Source organism: Meles meles, chromosome 7, assembly GCF_922984935.1.
Source record: "Meles meles chromosome 7, mMelMel3.1 paternal haplotype, whole genome shotgun sequence".
NCBI lineage: Eukaryota > Metazoa > Chordata > Mammalia > Carnivora > Mustelidae > Meles > Meles meles.
In genome coordinates this window covers 96,031,679-96,052,456 of record NC_060072.1, presented here as the reverse complement: position 1 = coordinate 96,052,456, position 20,778 = coordinate 96,031,679, and the positions used below count along the sequence as shown (strand labels likewise).

Below are 20,778 nucleotides of genomic sequence, written 5' to 3'. Positions count from 1 at the left end.
GCACTGAGCGAGAACCCGTAATAGAGAGGGGCTGGCTAAAGGGAGAAGGGGCGGAGCTACGGCGGGGCCTTGAGAGTAGAGGCAGCCCGGCAGGGTGGAGCAGGGTGGAACCTCGGCGATGGGGGAGTGACTAGTCAGGGCGGGGAGGCTGGGTGCGCCCTTCCCCGGATCCCCGGAACGGCTGGCGGGACCGGCTCAGCCGGTCCAATCATCCTCTGATGTTGGGGGGACGGGGAGGGGCAAGAGTGCTGTGGTAGGAGACCAAGGGTGCAATGAGCGGGGGCTAACTGGACAGCGAGAGTCCGGAGGGATCATTCACAGCCTCCCAGTCTAGAAGCCCGACTCCTACTGAAGATGGCACTGTTGTCCCAACAGTAGGCTTTGATGGCACCTAAGGGAAGTGTTCATACAGACTAGAGTAAGAGTTCTGAAACATCCGGGAGTTTCAGTGTTCTACCTCATGAGGCACATCAATAAGGCTTTTTCGCAAACACGGGTTTTTCTTGTTTTTGTTATTCCCGGTGGGTTGTCCTGTAGAGAGACCCCTAGTAAAAGCTTTCAATGAAAAGGACTGTGTGCTATGCTTATCTTCAGCAGATACAAAGAAAAGTAGGGCTGGAGTAAGCTAGAAGGTGCAGAATAGGAGGGTCACAAGACAGAACAGCATGCGGTGGCGGCTACCCACTGCTGAGGAGCAAAGGGGTGATTTTACACACTAAAGGTTTTCTTACATTTGACAGACAGGAAGCTGAAAAACCGGCATTTTTTTATTCAGGTGTGTATAAAAACAAAACAAAAATCTTAAGTGATAAGAAGACACCCCGTTTCCCATCCATAGCGGACAAAGGCCTGAAGCTGGGTCCTCTTTCTATCCCAACTGGTAGTTTCCCTGGGTGAGTACGACCCTAAAAGTGGCTCTTGGGACTCTTGTGAACCTGTCCCTTGGGTAAGAAGTGATCATTTACAGCACATATGGATTATGGTTTACACAAAAATGTCCAGTTATTTTTCCTTCCCTTCCCCCCACTTCCTGAGATGAGAAGTCTGGGTGTAGGAGGAGGCTGGGGTTGTTGGGGTTAGACTTGATTCAGTGCAAAAACAAGACAATGCCCTGACAAGGACTCTGACTTTTGTCAGTTTGCCTTGATACCTTACAGGGAGAAAACCTGCAATGGAAGATTCTGAATCCAGGACCCACCACTTTACTTTAATCTCTTTAAAGCTCAGTTTCCTTATTTGTGAAATGGGAGAATACCTCGCTCACAGAATCGTTGTAAGCATTAGATGAGATAACATAGGTAAACTTTAGCATGATGCCTGGCATAGTAGATGCAGAATTAATAGTACTCTAAATATCTGTGCCCAACCTCTTTCTGCACTCAAGATTTGAAGCTTTCCATTCTTTCCAGGGGGCTGAGTCATCAGCCAAAATTTTAACTTTCCCCTGCCTGGTTCCCCCCACCCCACTTTCCCCTTCCTTAGGAGTCTAGTGGGAAACAAAAGCACACTTTAAAGCACAAGTCAGTCTGAGAGAAAGGGACAAGGGAGTAATCCTTCATATCTCCAGGGAGTCTCCCTGAGGAAGCTGAGGAATGGGATTAGGAACACACATAAAATAGGGAAAATCTCCTTTCTCCGGATTGGGAAAGGGAAGAAAGTGCACAGCTGGCTACATCTCACAAGAATTTTGTTGCAGTGTTTAAAAGCCTCCAGAGGTTGAATGGAATTGTCTAGGGCTGGGGAAATAGGGCTAAGACCCATGAGAGAGGGACTAGGGAAAAGAGGGGTACCCTTTAGAGGCACTAGCTGCCATCAAATGCTCCCTGAGTACTTCAGGGAGCAGAGGTTATGTTCTCTGAGCATTAGCCTTGGGGAAAAGCCTGCTATGCCAGTAATCAGGGTTATCAAAAGCAGAGTCAGTGGCTTCTAAACTACGGAGAGTTTTGAGGCGAGCACAGTGGACATGGGGGGCATGGTGTCCAGGCCCCTGGAAAGCTCTCATCTCTTCATACCCTTGCTCAGCTGCTGGGCAGGCCCCCATGGCTGCGTAATCTCCCCCAGGAGCTCCTCCACCATGTCGCCGATTCATATATTCATAGTCCTCATCTGGGGTTGTGCCAGCAGCAGGCGTGAGGGGCACAGGGTTGAGTGGGCAACTCTGTGTGCTGCCCAGGGAAGCACTGAGGTCTGATCCCACATCCATGTACTCATAACCCAGCTCCTCGAGAGAACTGGGCCTAGGGGGACGAGTTGGACTGCGCCTTCTCCTCCGATTCATGTACTCATACTCGTCATCTTCATCTTCTTCTTCGGTACCCAGGACAGAACTGAGGCCCACTGAAGAAAGGGTACCTTCCCGGGAGGAGGGAGTACCTAGGGATTGAGAAGAGAGGATAGGTATGTGGAGAATGTGGTGGTAGACAGTGGGGAGTCGGGGAAAGTTAGGAAAAAATGAAAAGGGAGGGGTAAGATCAGAGAAGGCGAAAGGATTAAGAGAATCCTGGGGAAAGGATCAGAGAAGCATCTGAGGAAAGCTCTAGGAAGAGTCTGGCACCTTTGAGGTGTGCATCTGGCATGACATATCCATTGACATCCTCTTCCTCTAACCCTGGTGGGGAGAGTGGGGTGACAGGAGTGAGCAGGCTATGGCGCTGGGAATGGTAGGCACTGTCTCCACGTGGCCGTGGGCTCCGGCTCCGGCTCCTACACATTGACACCTTCTCCTGGAGCTCAGCCTCAGAGCCTGTCACATGGCCCTCTGAGGACTCTGATGCCAGGCGTCCCCGTGGCATTGGGTGCAAAGAGGCTGGACGGGGGCACCGCTCACCACTCCCACAAAATGCAGACTCCTAAGGAGGAAAGGAATACACAGAGATTTACAGAGAGACGAGGGAAGAGATATTTGTTCAGAAGACTGGGTTGTTCAATGCTTCTTTTTTGTGGGCACTGATTAAACCTCTGATTTCTACAGTCTCCCACACTGCCCCTATGGATCCTAAGACACTGCCACCCAGGCTCTCAGTAGCCCCTTGAAGAGACAGACCTTACCTGGCAAGTCTCCCCAAGATTACCCTGGTTCATAGGCATGTATCCAGATGATGGGCTTAAAAGATTCTGGCTCTAGGATGAAAAAGGTGAGGAAAAGGTTTAGGTTAAGGGAGAAATCTACTCACCATGGGGACCTCTTAGTAGTTAATCTGGGCATCAGTAGGGTTCATGAGGATGCAGGTAGGTAGAGGGCTCAGGGTGCAGAAAGTCTTAAAATGCTGGGAAGCGTCTTACCCCACGGGGCCGATTAAGTGTTCCCACCGGCAGGCTGAGGGCAGAGCCCAGTGTGGCTGCCAGACCATCCTCCTCTGCCTCCAAGTCCAGGTCTAGCTCCAGTTCTGGCTCCAGCTCCACCTCCTCCAGTTCCTTGTTTGTCAGAGCAGGGGGCTCCGCCCCAGGGGGAATTCCAGGCCCACTCTCTCTCTGTAGGGACAGATGATGGTTAAGGTGGATCCTAGTCCCAGCCAAGTCCCCTTGCCTCTAGATCTCTTTGACAACTCCTAATCACTGCTCACCTTTATGACCAGATACCGTGGTGGGTCTCGGGCCATCCTGGTGAACTCATTGGCTAGTTCTTTAAAGGTTGGACGAATGTTCTCATCAATCATCCAACCTGGGGGTAAGATGCAAGAAGTAGAGCCATAAGAGGGGAGTTGGAGTAGGGAAGGAAGTCGGCTAGAAAATGGCTGGGGGCACCTGGGTGGTGCAGTCAGTTAAACCCTGACTCTTGGTTTCAGCTCAGGTCATGAGATCAAGTCCAGAATTATACTCCTTGCTCAGTGCGGAGTCTGCCTGGGAATCTCACTGTCTCTTCCTCTGCTTCTCCCACCACTACCCCGTCTCCGCCCCTGTGCACTCTCTCTCTCTCAAGTAAGTAAATCTTTAAAAAAGAAAAAAAAAAAGAAGAAAGAAAAAAGGAGGGGAGGAAGGGAGGAAAGGAGGGAGGAAAGAAGGGAAGGAAGGAAGGAAATGGCTGGGATCAGCAGGTAACTCACACTTGACCATGACCATGTAGACATCGATGGTACAGATCTGGGGCTGCGCCAGTCGCTCCCCCTTCTCTAGGAGGTCCGGTACTTCAGCCAGTCGTAGTCCAGCATAGGGTTCTGCCCCAAAGGTCATCAGCTCCCAAACTGTCACTCCTGGTATAGGAAGACATCACTGGTTGATGGTGGAACAGTAGACATGGGCGTGAAGATGGAGGGAAAGGAGAACTTGATCCAACACAAGGATCTAGATGGATTAGAAACTCTAAGAAGGGTCTCTCAAGAGGCAACTATAGAATTTGGGCCAGTGATGGTATGGAGGATATCCAAATGGACTGACCATAACTCCAGACGTCACTCTGGTGTGTGTACTTCCCAAAGTGGATACTCTCCAGGGCCATCCACTTAATTGGAGTCTGGGGAATTAAGGGCAAAAGTGTCATCAGTTGAATTCCACAAATTTTCTCAGCACTTCTAAACCCCAAGTTTAGAATCATTCTTTTCTTTGTTGTTTTCTGAACTTGAATTTCTGGTATTTCCGGGTTCTTCTCCTTGAACTTACTGTGCAGCATCTGTTGCCTCTGAAGGAGACCACTGACTGCCCCCTACTCCCATGCTGCACTCCACCCCCACCTCCTTACCCAGCCCTTCATGCAACCTCACCTTGGCCTCACTGTGTAGTAGTTGCTTATCATCAGGGGGCAGCAAGTCAGCCACCCCAAAATCTGCCACCTGAACCTGACTGGGTGACTTCAGTAGCACATTTCGGGCCGCCAGGTTCCTATGCACCATACCATGCTCCTCAAGGTAGTACATCCCCTACAGAGAAAGGAAGTGTTCTTAAGGTCAGGGGAATTGATCCTTGAGATCCAGAATCATCCCAAACACTGAAGGCACCTCTCAGAACTTCAACCTCCCTGCCAGGAACCAGCCAGGCAAGTTTATAGAGCTCTTCCAGGTTCCTCTCACCTTGGCTATCTGTACTCCCCAATTGAGCAGCAGCTGGGGCCCCAGCGCTCCACGGTGTTGTCTCACGTGATCCAGCAGGGAACCCAGAGGCAAGTACTGAGTGACGAGCTGCAGAGATGACCCTGGGCACAGTCCCAGCAGCCGTACAACGTGGGCATGGTCTAGGCTGCCAATGGCCAGCATATGCTATGAGATATAGGAGGAGTCATCCAGGGATCAAAAAGGTCCACATACACCCAGACCAGGCCTGTCCCAAAATTCAAGGACATTATTATGGCTAACAGTATCTGCTAACACAGGTCCATGCTTCTACAAAATCCTGTCTAATAGTGACCTCTCTCCCAGTGGGGATACACAATACCCTTCCCTCACTTACATCCGTCACATCTTGAAAACTTTGTCGTCCACTCTTGTCCTCAATGACTTTAATGCAGACTGGAATCTTGATTGATTCCCCCTCAGGTATCCATACTCCCTGCAAAGTTTTGGGCAGGAATCAGCGTAAGGTCATTCTCTCCGGGGCTAGCCCTTTTCCTAAACTCTTTCTCTCCTTCACCCTAGATCCTTTCCCTTCCTCTTCCACAGACTTCCTGTGGGCCACTCACTTTGTGCACGGTTCCAAAGACACCCGAGCCAAGCACTTTAAGCTTCCTCAGCTCTGTTTCTTTGAAGATTCTGGCCAAGACTTTGTTAGCCTTCTCACTGGGATCCAGAGGCTCTATACTCTGAGGAGCAGAAGGGAAGAAAATACTCAGGGAAGTCCATTCCCATGTCCCACTCCAACCCCGTTCCTATGGGTGGATGCCCAGAGCAGCAAGGCCCAAAGGGATGGGGAGCAAGAGGAACTGTCTTTAGTCTTAAAAAGCACTGCAGACATATTGGGGAGTAACAGACCCTAAGGACTGAGGATGCTGCTGTGTTCATGAGATCAAGAATCAAGAGGGCTGGGTTCCCCCTTTGGTGGGAGAAAGAGGGGAGAGCTGGTAATGCTATCAATTTTTATGACTTCTTCAAAGTCATATTGGCAATTAGTGGCAAAATTAATTTTGCCATTAATTAATTTTCTCCCACTTCTCTGGCCAGAGTTCTTTCTGATGGACCATGTGGAGGCTCTTAAAGACTGAGTATACAGTTTACCTTTCAAAAGTAAACTAGACACTCACCTCACCCCGTTCCAAGTAGCGCCTCATAGCCCTCTTATTCTGAATCCGACGCCCACGCCAGTAGAGGAAAGTGCCTCCAAGGATCAGGAAAATCACTGCCAATCCTATTACCACTGTTAAACCCACTGCCAGATGGGTTTTGCTGTGGGATAGGGAAGTCCAGCATTATCCTGGGTCTCCACCTCCCTTATAAATGTTATCTAAGCTTACATTAAATGTATAGTACAGATCTGGGGCAAGAAATTAACATTCACATATACACATATCCTTGAACACTGAAAGGGTTAACCTAAATCTGGACCTCCTGCAGATACTACAAGTTAATTTTAGGAAGGGAAGGCCAGGGGCGCCTGGGTGGCTCAGTGGGTTAAGCCTCTGCCTTCAGCTCAGGTCATGGTCTCAGCGTCCTGGGATAGAGCCCCCATCGGGCTCTCTGCTTAGCGAGGAGCCTGCTTCCCCCTCTCTGTCCGCCTCTCTGCCTACTTGTGATCTCTCTCTGTCAAATAAATAAATGAAAAAAAAAAAAAAAAAAAAAGAATAAAAGGAAGGGAAGGCCAGAAGCCTGGATTCTTGTGTATCCAAGTCCAGTGACAGTGGTATATATAGAAAGCCACAATGAATAGAGACTCCTCTCTTCCCAGCAAGAAACTGCCCCCTCCCTAGCTTCTCTCCCAAATATCCCCAGCAAACTAAATCTCCAAGCCCATCATACCTGATCAGTGCCAGTGTTTGACCTAAACAGTCTTGTAGCTCTGGTCCCTTGCACCTGGAAAAGAAAGTCATCTCCTTAAATGGGAGCTTGGGAGACTCTCATGGGAAGCTCAATCTGACAGCCTCAGTATATGACATTGTTTCAGACCCTACCATGGTAGCCCATCCGGTAGCCCCATCATGTAAGACACGACCATCTATAGCTTGCCAATTCTCCCTAGTCCCTCTCTTGAATGAAAGTCCCCTGAGCTGAGGTTATTCCAGGTTCTCAAAACCCAGTATCATTTTGTGCTGTTACTGAGAGATCCCCTTTCTCTAATCCTTCCTGATACAGCTTGGAGTGATTCTTAAATCATGGTCCCTTTCTTCTTTCAGCCCCACTTTACCCTCTTCTTTCCCCCCAGATTTGTTTCTTCCCCTCCCCCCTTACCATCCCATCACTGACCCCTGGGTGCAATTCTCGTGGCAGGGCCGACATTCATTCTGAGCATCTGGATACTTGTAGATGGGGCCCTTGGCACCGAGGACTCCACTGGGGCAGCTGCTCACACAGTGGGGCCCATCTCGAAAATGGGCACACTGAGCACAAGCATCAGAGCCCTGGGCGGAGAGAGAAGTTTGGTTAGAATGGGATCCCAAGGTCAATTTCATACTTCCTAGCCAGGGCCTACCCAGCCATTTAGGATGCTCCAACCACAGACCCTAGCGTTGTCTGGCCTCCCCGTGTTGGCCTTGTGATTTGGCCATGTCATCCCAAGTCCATTCTCGTGTTGCTCTTGCCCTCTTTCCCTTAGAGATCCTGGTGCTGCTACCGTACCGAGCCATTGCATGTGGCAGTACCCTCCATGGGTCGGCACTCCAGGTGGCAGGAGAAGCATTCAGCCTCATGGGCAAACTCACGAGGCTCCCTGCAGTTGGGGGTCGGGGGGCAAAGGGAGAGGGGGTCACTTCTAAGTCCTGACCTTTATGTCCTGCTCCTCCAACCACAGTGGTCCCTTACTCATTCCCACTAAGACACATGCAGAAAGTTGCCTAGGGGCACCTGAGTGGTGCAGTCAGTTAAGCCTCCAACTCTTGGTTTCAGGTTAGGTTGTGATCTCAAGGTCATGAGATCAGGCCCCATGTCAGGCTCAGGTCTGCCTGGGTTTCTCTCTCCCTCTCCCTCTGCCCTTCCCCCCACCCCTCTCTAAAATAAATAAATAAATCTTAAAAAAAAAAAGGAAGTTGACTAAAGGCTTTCAGGTGCCACCTGAATAGCTCCATCCCAGGGCCTCATCCCCCCACTCCTGCTTGACTCTCTTGCCCCTCAGCTTTTACCCATTCAGAAAGTTGCAGTGGGTCACACAGACACCTCCTCGGCTGTAGTTTCGACAGGAGAGGCACTGACCAGGACCTGGGCCCCAGCATCCTCCAGAGGAGCACAGGGGATCACACACTTTGCCCTCAGCCACTGGAAAGAAGGGGTGAGTTAGGAGGGGTCTCCTCACATGCTATTCCTCATAAATGCCTCCAGCCTAACACACCCCTCTCCTTGGCTCTACTCACTCCCCCCTAATCCCTATTCCTGCTTCCAGGCCTGAGAAGTCCCTACACTTATCCTCTCCTCCCTGACTTCCTTCTCCCCGCCACCCTAGGGGCCTTTCCCCTCACCGCAGTCTCTGCGGGGCCGATTATGCTTGATGTCTAGTCTCTCTTCAGGAGGCCCCCGAAGAAGCCTGGTCCAGTTCAGAGAATGGTGGTAGCAGAGCTGCCTGTTGGCACTTATGTAGACACGCCCGGCACTAATTTCTTTCAAAGACCGGAGGCCCAAAGATGTTATATTCAAGTTCTTCATGATCAACAAAGAGAAACCCCGGCTGAGAACAAGGAGAAAGGATAAGAAGGGAGACTATACTGGGAAAAATGACCGCGCAGTGGATTCATTTTCATTCAACACATTTGCTCTGGACCAGTCAGACCAGGAAGAGCAATTCCCCTTCCTTCTGCCTTTTCCTCTTCAAACTCTCAGACCCTTTGGGTGTGCTGTGTGAGACAACACCTGTGTTTCTCTCAAGGCTGTGTAAGAAATAAGGTTCGTTGCCTGGGTTCATGCTACTACCGCCACACTCCTTACTACTCACTTGTACAGGCTTCTGCCCCCGATGGTTGTCAGGTTGGAAAAGACACTGAAGTTGTGCATGTGGGGAGGCCAGGACTGGATGTTCAGGTAACCTGAGGGGGTTGGAGAGAGGCACGTGAGCCTGGAGTCTTCTCCCCTTGCTTTCTCAGGTTCTATCAGTCCCTCCCCTCTTACTGGGTACATGATTTTGTAGCTAAATAACAATTTGTGCCAGTGGTTCACCTCTTCCAGAAAGGGCAGCCTCTCCCCCCACTCACCTGTGATCTCCCGTACTGTCCGGAAGACATTGAGTTTCTCAGGGTCCAGGGCAGGGATCTTGTGCCAGGGGTCTCTGGAGAGAACAGTAAAAACTAGTCAACAAGGTAGAGGTAGAACCCAGTAGCAACAAGCGTGCTAGCCTCAGAACCTAATTTCTCTTTTTTTCTTTCCTTTTTTTTAAAAAAAAAGATTTATTTATTTATTTGACAGAGATCACTAGTGGGCAGAGAGGCAGGCAGAGAGAGAAGAGGAAGCAGGCTCTCCGATGAGCAGAGAGGCCGATGCAGGGCTTGATCCCAGGACCCTGGGATCATGACCTGAGCCGAAGGCAGAGGCTTTAACCCACTGAGCCAACCAGGCACCCCCAGAACCTAGTTTCTTTTTTTCTTTTTTTTTGAAGATTTTATTTATTTATTTGACAGAGAGAGATCACAAGTACGCAGAGAGGCAGGCAGAGAGAAAGGAAGGGAAGCAGGCTCCCTGCCGAGCAGAGAGCCCGATGTGGGACTCGATCCCAGGACCCTGAGATCATGACCTGAGCCGAAGGCAGCGGCTTAACCCACTGAGCCACCCAGGCGCCCCAGAACCTAGTTTCTAAATACCATTCTCCACTAAAAGGAAACAGGGCTCCTTGGAGAAATGGCTAGGGCTGGAGAAAAATAACATGAGTTTATAGCAGCTGATGCAAAAAAGTAAGGAAGTGCTCAGAGAATGAAGGGTACAAGCCCTAAGAACACAAGATCCAGCTTGAAGAAGCCCCCAGTGACCAGATCAGAGACAGCCGAACACCAAAATAATGACTATAAAAGATTATAAAGGACTGAATGAAATAGGTATCAGTTAATGGGAAGGAAAGACGTCCTAACACTAAAATGCCAACAAATAAATGCAGAAGGAATAAGGAATAATGGAATTAGAAAATCATCAAGTGGCAACTCTCATTAAAAATTTATTTAGAGGGGCGCCTGGGTGGCTCAGTCTTTAGAAGTGTCTGCCTTTGGCCCAGTTCATGATCCCAAAGTCCTAGGATCGAGCCCTACATCAGGCTCCCTGATCAGCGGGGAGCCTGCTTCTCCCTCTCCCACTCCTCCTGCTTGTGTTCCCTCTCTGTCGAATAAATGAATAAAATCTTTTAAAAAAATTGATTTAGGAGGCACCTGGGTGGCTCAGTCAGTTGGACATCCAATTCTTGGTTTTAGCTGGGATCATGATCCCAGTATCAAGGGATCAAGCCCCAGGTCAGGTCTGTGCTCACCTCCTCCTCCTTCCCCATCTGCTTCTCCCCTGACCCCCATGTGCTCTTTTTCTCACTCTCTCTCTAATTAATAAATAAATAAAATCTCAAAAAATTTTTTTGATTCAGGCAGGGGCACCTGGCTGGTTCAGTTGGTGGAGCATATGGTTCTTGGTCTCAGGGTTGTGAATTCAAGCTCCACGTTCGGTGAAGAGATTACATAAAGATAAAATCTTAAGGGGTGCCTGGGTGGCTCAGTCCATTAGGCATCAGACTTTTGATTTCAGCTCAGGTCATGACTGCAAGGTCATGAGATCAGGCTCTGCACAAACCTGTATGCCTGGCATGGAAGCTGCTTGGGATTCTCTCTCCCTCTCTCGCCCTCACTTCCCCACCTCGCTTTCTCTAAAATAAACAAATAAATAGCATAAGTAAAATCTTTAAAAAAGAAAAAAAGAGGAGGAGGAGGACACAATGTCCTTGTCCCTTGTCACTTAGCTAGATGGTATCAGATTGCTTAGGGATGACTCTGAGGGATTCAAGCCCTGGGTGGGAAACAGAGTTAGCTATGGTCAGGAACTGTGTGACCTCTAAAATTCTATGATTTATATTCCATTTATTTATTTATTTAAAGACTTTATTTATTTGTCAGAGAGAGAGAGAGAGAGAGCGCACAAGCAGGGGGAGTGACGGGCAGAGGGAGAAGCAGGTTCTCCACCAAGCAGGGAGTCCCATGCAGGACTCGATCTCAGGACCCTGGGACCGTGACCAAAGCCAAAGGCAGCCACTTAACTAACTGAGCCACCCAGGCATCCCTCTTTTATTCATTTACTTTTTTAAAAAACGATTTTATTATTTATTTGACAGACAGAGATCACAAGTAGGCAGAGAGGCAGGCAGAGAGAGAGGAGGAAGCAGGCTCCCTGCTGAGCAGAGCGCCCGATGCTGGGGCTCGATCCCAGAACCCTGGGATCATGACCTGAGCTGAAGGCAGAGGCTTTAACCCACTGAGCCACCCAGGCACCCTGCTCTTTTATTTTTTTAAAAGAAGATTTTTATTTATTAATGTTGAGAGAGAGAAAGCAAGCAGGGGGAGGAGGAGAGGGGGAGGGAGAGAATCTCAAGCACAGAACAGAATAGGGGCTCGATTTCTATTTATGATAAGATTTATATTTCTCATCAGCTGCCCATATGAAGGGTTGAGCCAAATGCAATGAACTGTGAGGCGATGGCTGGAGCAGGGGATTAAGAGAGGGAAAGCAGAATCTCTAACCCATTGAGGCCAGTGATAAGAAAGTCCAGGTTGCCCAGGATCTTGGTGCAGTTCACAAATCCATCAATGTTGCTAGAGTCCACAGTCTGGAAGCGGCTCCCAGAGCCTGTCCCTTCACAGGCTGTAAACACAAAAGAGGCTCAGTGGGTGGGGCCTGCTTGGTCTCTGGGGAAAGGTGTCTCTTCACCACCTCCTCACCATCCCCTACTCACCTTTGGGGCAGAGCCCCCCACAAGGTTCACATATCTTGAGTCCATTTTTATCTACTTCCATCTTGTCAGGAGGACAGGCCCGGACACAAGATGTTTGATCCACTACAAAGTTATCTAGAAAGAGGAGGGCACCATTAGAGATGAGGGAGGAGAAACACTGCCAAGGACCGGCTGAACCTTGCTCCCTCCTGGTCTGTGCTGGCTTTGTCCCAATCCACTAGCTGGGGTTCCTTAAGCACTGTCCTACGAATGAGAAAGGCCCTTTGCGCTTTGCAGAACTAGGAGCCATGGCTAAAAATCATGGGGAAGTAGACAGGGGAGTAGGACATAGGAATCATTCATTGGAAGTGGTTAGACGATCACAACCAATAGCCTGATTGATTTCCCACCCAACTTGATCCTTTTTACCTCCTAAAATTTTGCCTAAAATCCTGGTTCCACTACCCCTGTTCCTCTTCTTAGGCACTTACGGGGACAGCTGGCCACACAAACTCCTCCGTACTGATACTTTGTGTGGGGGTTGGGTTCCAGCTGGAAAGTTAGCTTGTTGTAGACTAGAGGCTGTGGACACTGGCGCACACAGGCCCCACTGTCATTGAAGAGTCTACAGGCCTAAGGACATAGGAGATTCATAAAATTCACGTTATATGTGTATCCCTAATTCCTCCCCAAAGCCCACATCCCCACTTCTGAATCCAGGCGAATGGTGGTACATACAAAGCAGTCTGTGTCCTGAGGACCTGAGCAGCCGCCTGCGCACTCATCATGGCAGCACTGGTTGGGGTTGGGCCCAAAGCAGTGACCATTACATTGAGGGGCACAGATGGTCTTGGTCACTACAGAAAGAGAGAAAGCATGGCAGCGAGGGCTCTTAAGACTGTATTCTGAGGCCACTGCTCACCTTCTTGCCTTCTAGGCTTGTCCCTTCCCCCAGTGTTGACACAGGTCGGGGTGGGCAGGGATAGGAAAGTGGATGAGCTTGAAGTTTTTGGAGGGGAGGAAACTCACATGTCTGGCAATCCTCTGGTCTAGGACCCCAGCATCGCCCCTTGCAGGCCTCATGACATGGGGGACCTGGTTGGGAAGGAAACCAACAAAGGGCTCTCAGGGCTAAGAAAGGCCTGCTTGAATCAACAGGGTATGATGTCAGCACACAGGCACCCCAGTCCCACAAGGCAAAGAGCTAGGGCAGTGTCCCTCTTTGCTCTTGCAGAGCAGGGCTGGGATCCAGCGAATCGGTCAACAAGGGGCGGAGCCACACCTCCCCACCACCCACAGGGCAGCTGAATGGGCAACTGCCAAGCTCAGCCCCAGTCCCAGCCCAGGAACTTGGTGCCTCCTTGGCAAACCGAACCCAGTAGGAATACATGCATGTGAGCGGACCGGGACCAGCAGACTGTTATCAGGGGGAGGTAGGTTTCAAGGAGAAGGGAGAATGTTGTAATGGAAAGAGATGTGGATATGGAGTCCAAAGATCTGGCTTCCCCACCTAGTATACAGAGATCCTTTGCTCCTCTTCTTCACATAATGCTTCGGGAATTTGGATTCTAGGAGATTGGCCTGCTCTCTCCTGGCAGGCTCCTTGGGTCTAGGGCCTGAGTGGTTTTTTCCCCCAGTGGAGAGGTGGGTTCACATTAGGGATATAATGATGACGGGAAAGAGGTCACTCTATTTGGTGGGGATAGGGGAGCAGTTTTGATCATAGTCACTCACAGTTCCTGCCATTGTCCTTCACCACTATCTCTGCACCTCGGTCCCTCACGATGTCCCTCCAGTCGATTGTGTCCATGTGACAAAGTTTATCATTCTTCTCAATATAAACGCCCCCTGACAGAATCTCTGAGGTGGGGAAGAGAAGTGACAGGGTTAAGGGCTTCAGCAGACCTCCTCTTCTCTCCCCCACCAACCCAAAGGCCACCCAAGACTCAGGAGAAGGGGAGATGGGACAGACAAGTAGGTCTAATTAAATCTACACTGCAGAGAAGGCTTGCCTTGTGAGGTAGAGGAGCCAGGCCAAAAGAAACTCCTGCCTCCTCAGACACCTGTCCAGATCCGGTTTAGCCAGTGGGGGAGGGGAAGGGAAAGAAAGAGAGAAGATCCCTGACTCAATCACCTCCTTCCTCCGCCCTACCTGTGTGTTTTCCAACTGACTGGGACAGGGAGAAGGAAAAGGTAGCCCTCTGGTATTAAACCCGATATTCCCCCCAGCCTGTGGGGAATTGTGAGGGGGAGGAGATAGGGCTCCCCTTCCCAGGGAAGGAGGGACATCAAAGTAGGCTGTGTTTTAAAGACAGAGGAGTGGGTAACAGATCTAGCCAACTCCAGCCCCGCAGGACATGGGGACCCTCCCCATGGGGAGCAGTGGGCCTTCAGACCACAGAGGTCAAGGTGGTGGGCCCCATGAAGGGGGCACTTAATGGCACTTAATCACCGCGGAGGGACCTGTCTGCAGTTTGGTTGAGGGGCAAGACTGGAAGGAATCGTCAGGAACTGACCAGTGAGCTGAGTAAAGCGGAGCTGGCGCAGGGCATGGCTGGAGTTGGTGTTATAGTTCAACATGACAAAGATGGCAAACTTCCCATCGTACACCTGAGTCCCCCGCACCACCCGGAGGTTGGGCAGTGGCAGCGTAGAGAACTCGTTCATGGCCACGAGGACATAGCCGGTCACTTCTCGGATCCACTGTGATGGAACAGATCAGGTCAGTAGGAGGGAAAACAGGGCAAAAGCCTCGATCCCTCGATCCCCTCATTAGGGAATCCCCAAACCCTCTAATTCTTTCTAATTCCTACTCTGGAGTAGGGAGGAGTTGGTGACACTGCTGTGTCCCTTCTGCCAAGGAAGACAGGTGGCAGAAGTGACAGGGATTCTCATCTCCTACCCTTTACTTCTCAGAGCTCCTCATGCCAGGAGGGTCCTCACTTGGTCCCTTCTTCATCTTCCTAGGTGCCTCTTTCCATTGGTTCCCAGTGCATTAACACTATTCCACCCGTGCCTGCTTCTCATCGCCAGCCCCTGTGCATCCCTGGCGACCCTGACCAGACCAGAGGTCCCAGAGACCAGTCACTGTCCCCATAAACACACAAGTTTGGCTCTTTGGAATTGCAGAGTTTTAGGAATGCTGAACTCCAGCAGAGGATAACCCCAAGGAAGGGAAGGAGGCTTCTGTGGGGAGGATTAAGGGGGAAGAGGTTGAGGGAGGGAGTGAGGGACTCTAACCTGCAGGAAGGAGAGGTCAGCATTGTGTCCCGTGAGCACAATCTCAAGGTTCCCCATCACCACTTCACACCTCTCGTAGAGCTTGTACAATGTCTGGTACTGGTTCTCGGCATCGCCCGTCACACTCAGTCCATTCAGAGTCCCAGGACACACTGCTCAAAGTGGAGGTAAGAATGGCAGAGAGCTGGACACAAGTTTTCAGCCCGGTCCCCCAAAACCATCCCCCTTGATTGCCTCCTACAGTAACATTCAACAGGATCAGGAAGCAGCCACCTCCAACTGTCACCCCTAGAGAGAGACACAAAAGCCTACGTTGGACTGAAAGTCTGAACTTCCCCCTCTCTCAGAATCCCCTCACCATCTCTCTGAACAGGCAGGTGAAAAGGTTTCCCTTTTCCACCACGGCCTCCTCCTCTGTGCCCCTTTCAGGTATGACTTTGGGTACTAAGGAGTTAAAGAGGATGTAGGGTTTTTTCCCCCTCCCTAGAGAGGTTAGAAAAGGACCACAACTTGGTTACCCTCCTCTTCCCTTCCTCCTCTCTGACCAGGGTACTTACTTCTCTACCCCCATCCTGCCTCTCTCTGGGTCCTGGAATAAATATCTCTTTGGGGCTAGCACACAGCCTCTATTGTGTCTACTGAGGGTGGGATGGGGGCAGAGGGTGGGGGCAGTGCCCAGGGCCACAGTTCAGCCCACAATGAGGCAATTCTATTTAGGAGGGGGGGCTGCTCCACCCTGTCCCGAGACACCCTGTCCTCAGTAGCACCCGCCCGCCCCCCTCAAGCCCTGGGCTCAGACAAGTGACCTCACCAGAGGGGGAGCTCTGGTGGGGAGAGGGGGTCAATGTGAGCTTTGTCTTTAAAGCTGAAAGATAAGGAGCTGGTTGCCTACCCCACACATACCCCCCTCCTAAACTCTGACTTCCCTTTTCCCTTCCCCTATCCCAACACACCCCAGCTCCTCAGCATCACACTTTCCAGCAAATACACAGTAGCCTGGAGGGCAACAGCAGAGGATTCCCCCCACCACCACCATTCTAAGCCTTCCACCCAATTTCATTGTCAAAAGATTCATTAAAAAACTTTCCAACATGGCAATCCTCATGAGGCATGCCAGTCTTGGGGGTTCACTTGACCCTGTAAGTATGGAAGATAGAGGATGTATGGGAAATCTTGGACCCTGAAGCCCTAGGCCGTCTCTTTCCTCTGGCTCTGGAAAGACTGTGGGGAGGGTGGGGGTAGAAACCACCTGTTCCAACCACCCTTCCCTGAGGCGCTGGCAGTTTAGTAGGGGGCGGGAGTGGGAATGGAGGAAGGGACATTGGTGAGGACCCAGCCCGGGGACCAGCCCCTCCTCCTAGGTATACCCCTAGTCTGACCACTTGACCTTTGAGGGCTCCCATTCCCTATCACTCCCCACAATGGAAAGGAAGGGGGGTGGGCTAGACCTAGCTGACGGGTGCAGGGGCTGGGAGCTCCCAGAGGAGCCTGGGAACTCTAGGGTCCTTGGGGTCAAAGGAAAGAAACTAGGAAGGTTAGTCATTTAGGGAACAGCCCCACCCTTAAACCCCTTCTTGGCAGGACACCCTCTCTTCCAAATCAAGGCGCCAATCCTTCCCAGATAAGAGAGGAGCCAAGATTTCTGCACAGAGAAGTGGGATATGTGTGTGTATGTGTGTGTGTGTACGTGCATCTGCAACACACACACACACACAGACAGACAGACAAGCATGTACCCAGCTCCCCCACTGGCCCAGAAATCTATAATGGTTCTGTCCTTGGGTTTCCTTATAAGGAAGTATTTCAGGTGGCCCCATCCATCCCACCTGCCTTTATGTGTTTGTGCAGACTTTGTGTCTGTGTCTGGGAGGCTACAGCGTTAGAGGTCCCCGTTCTCTGCCACCCTGGGGGTAAAGTCCATATTACACAAACAGGGAGCAAAGGGCCTGCTCAGGAAAAGAACATGAAAGCCATCTCCAAGGAGGAACACGCAGCCTGGGGAGGAGGGCTGGGGGAAGGGAATAATAAAGATCCCCGTACCCAGGCACCAGGGGCCTAGGGAGGGGCCTGGGCCCTCCTTTGGTAGAGAGCACTGGGGTGGGTCAGACCAGGAATCTTCAGCCCCTCTTCAACCAGAGGCCTCCTCTCCAATATCCCCCACCCCCATCACAGCCAGGACAAAGGGACTATAGAAGGACTGAGACAGGGCCGGATGCCCAGAGGCTGCAGGATCCAGATAAAGGGTAAAGAAACCCAACCATGCCTGCCTCCTGTCTCCCTCAGGGAAGGTGGCCAGGATCTAGGACTCCTGGGTTCCACGTTGAAGATTCCAAGGGTCTGGATGGGACCATGATGCAGTCATTCTATTTGGTCCCTCCCACTCCAGTCCCCAGACCCCTCCGCCTTCCACCAGCTGAGAGTTTCACATTCAAGATCCCAGGTCTAAATTTAGGCCCAGCAACTGTGGGGGAAGCACAGGTGTTTCTCCCACTCCCACTCTGGGGAAGAGGCCCTGGCTGTGCCAAACCCCAAGCTGAGGTCTGGGGGAGGGGAAGAGAGCAACAGGATATCTCCAGTGTGAGCAGCACCAGCACCCTCAGGTGTCCAGAGTCCCAGAGACACCCCAAGGGGGTGGGCTCTGATGGTATGGGAGTGAGAAACAGACTAGCAATGTCCGACAATAAACAATGTAGGTGGGGGAGAAGCTGGGTTTAGGAAGGACTCCCAGGATACAGGAGGCTCAGAAGGTGGGAGTGATGCCCTGCTGGTCTCAGGTTGGGGAGGGAAAAGACAAACCCAGAAGCAGAGGCTGGAAGTCCTTGACCCCACAGCTCCCGGCCCAGGGCCTTGTACATAGTAGATGCTCAATAAATATCAGTTGAATCAATCTGGGTCTTGAAAAAGGAGGTTGATCAAGTCGGGGACCAGCAGCTTTATTATCCTCAGGAAAAGAGGGAGGTCAGCCTCTGAGTGGCCTCTCACCCTGATGTCACCTGTACTTGGCCCTTTGGTTAGAATCAGCCCTTCCCAGGGCAGGCCCACTCACGGAAGAGGAGGTGCCATTCTTGTTTTTCCAAACGTTGAGAACAACAACCGCCCCCCCCCCCTTACACAGCTCCGCCCTGTCGGCAAAACAACGAAACTGGAGGTGCTGAAACCTGAGGGATGGGGCTGGGGAACAAACAGAGACCCCCCCCCCTTTCTCCAAGACCTCCACCTCCAATCATCTCACGTTTACAGAACGGAGGTCGCAGCTCCCCTCCCTACAGAGTCCCTCGGAAGTGTGATCTGTCTCGGCGTCAGCCCCCCCACCGACTCCCGCCCGTGAGAGACAAATTAGAAGGCCGGCGACGTACTCCGGAGGGTGGGGTGTGTGTATGTGTATGTGTGTATGTGTGTGGCGGGAGGGGGGGGTTGTCAGGAATCCCGACCCCGCCGGGACCGCGCCGAGAACCCGAAGCTGACGGTCCCTGCCTAGGTGGTCCCAGCAGACCCGGGGTCGGCACCCCAACCTCGCCCCGCCCCAGCTCCTGCCCCCTGCCCTCCAGGATTCCGCGCACTGGGTTCGGGATCCCAGTTTCCGAGACGGTCGCTGCTCCCGCGCCGCTTACCTGCCTGGGAGTTGCCCACCTCGGAGCCCTGGGCCAGGTTGAGAAGAAAGCCCAGCACCTGCAGAGCCGCTTTCGCCCTCATGACTCCAGCGGAGGGTGGAGGCGGCCCCGCCGAATCCGGCCCGGGCCGGCGAGGGGGGCCTGGACTAGGACATCGAAGCGAAGCCACCTGAACCGCCAGTGACTTGGTAGCGGCGGCAGAGGAGGTTACAAACTGCAATCGGAGCCGGAGCCAGAGTCCGGGGCGGGATAGCAGGGGAGGGGTGTATGTCTGAGAGGGCGAAGGAGGGAGCGCAGGGGGAGGGGGTGACTCACGGCCGCGCCCCCTCCGGCGCGAGGCAGGCTTGGAGAAGGCTGGAGCCGCGGACCGCCCGCCCCGAGCGCGCCCCACGCGCTAGTGCGGGTCCACGAGGGCCACGCACATCGGGCATGGGTCTCGCCCTAATTTCTCTTCGGGAGCTGGACTATGGGGAGGCCAAGATTCCAAACGCCCCCAAATGCCTCCAAAGGGAAAAGGTACTGGGGGTGGGGAGAGCGCTTCAAAGCCCGGCCCCCTGAAAGTTGGCCTCGCCCATTAACCAAATCACTCAACTTCCCTAGCCGGTTGGGTCACTTGGGGGTTTTTCTCTCTGAATGCGAGTGTTTGTGTGTGCGTGTGTGTGTTTTTGAGGAGGAAGGTGTTTGCCTCACTCTTAGGCCACCTCAGTTTCCCTGGAAGCCCTTCGAAACCCCATAATTCATCTACCCTGCGGAGGAACCCGAGCCCCAGAGACCGCGTGAAATCGCACTGTCTCCGGCAACTTCCTCCTCCAGACCCGGCGCCGGCCCGGCCTCTCTGGGGGATTTGGCTGGGGAGGGGGGGGCGGGGGCGGTTTCCAGCCTGGGAACAGCCCCGAAGCCCGCCTTTTCACTTCCACCGCGGGAGGGGCTCCCGCACCTGTCGCGGTCCCCTCTGCTGCCCCCCACGGCCGCCTGGGAGAACAGCTGCCTTCCCTTCCACACGAGTCACCGAGCCGTCGGGGCGGCCGGAATTCCCGACGCTTTAATGCGGACCCACACCGGCTACACCGTCCCCACTACAGGCGCTCACGCCTTTTCGGGCGCCTTCCAAGCCCGGGCTCGCGCTGGAAAGGGGGTCGCAAAGAGGGCAGCAGAGAATGCGTCCACGAACGGCACGGACACCTGGCACCTCCAGCACCAGCTCCCAGATCCTGCGGTCCCACGCGCAACGCGAGTGGTTGGTTGCCCCAAACCCTGCCAGCCTCCGGACGGATCCGATGGGCGCCCCCTGGTGCCCAACGGGCGGCAGTGAGGCCCCACAGGCGTCGCATTTCAGATCCCTAAGACTGGCATTCCGGATGAACCTGAAATGCAGAGACACTAATTATTACCCCAAGTTTCCAGCCCGAGTCCCAGACCTTGAAGGAGAAAGATTTCGCCCTTACTGAAGCTGGGCTTATTCTTTATAAACTTGTTCTATATTGATATGCACCCAGAGCGCCATTCTCTACGGGAGGCTTACCTTTGCCCTCAGGCGTTGGCCTTGCCCTGGACGCTTGCATAACAGTCATAATAGTAATATCAACAGGGAAACATTAACATATACATAATATATCATTTCATTTGCAAACGTTTCCCCAAACTTAGATAGATGTTTCACTTAACGTAAACTTATGGGGTAGGCAACCTCACTTGATTTTACAGAACTGGAAATGGGTGGATTCTTCAAGGTCACCCACTCCCTGACAGTGAATCAGGTGTATCAGGAGAGGGAGCTCGGGGTTTTGCGCCTGTTTCTTCCATCACAGAGACTGGAGCTTCATCTGCTCAGAATCAAGTTCTCATCAGCTAACTGAACTAACAGCATTTTCAGGGGCCTTTCCTTTTATTAAGCACTCACCTGATGTTCAAGGTTCTGGTTATGAAAGAGGAAACACTCTTTAGTTTCTTTGTAAAACAGTTCTACCAATCTATA

At 52.0% G+C, this 20,778-nt stretch overlaps 1 protein-coding gene across 1 annotated transcript; it reads right to left on the bottom strand.

Moving 5' to 3' along the window:
* Window positions 1–727: 727 nt before the first annotated feature.
* Window positions 728–19,296, bottom strand: ERBB3 (erb-b2 receptor tyrosine kinase 3). Its single transcript, XM_046011712.1, has 28 exons — window positions 18,804–19,296; window positions 15,193–15,344; window positions 14,469–14,655; window positions 13,687–13,812; window positions 12,982–13,047; window positions 12,691–12,809; window positions 12,444–12,585; window positions 11,974–12,087; window positions 11,762–11,882; window positions 9,254–9,327; window positions 8,998–9,088; window positions 8,528–8,733; window positions 8,195–8,327; window positions 7,695–7,785; window positions 7,323–7,477; window positions 6,879–6,932; window positions 6,167–6,308; window positions 5,609–5,728; window positions 5,380–5,478; window positions 5,004–5,189; window positions 4,698–4,853; window positions 4,375–4,450; window positions 4,044–4,190; window positions 3,564–3,661; window positions 3,283–3,471; window positions 3,049–3,120; window positions 2,555–2,849; window positions 728–2,373 (listed from the first exon to the last, which is right to left on the bottom strand). The coding sequence occupies exons 1-28, from the start codon at window positions 18,883–18,885 to the stop codon at window positions 1,847–1,849; spliced, it is 4,020 nt and encodes a 1,339-aa protein (XP_045867668.1). The 5' UTR covers window positions 18,886–19,296; the 3' UTR covers window positions 728–1,846.
* Window positions 19,297–20,778: the final 1,482 nt, after the last annotated feature.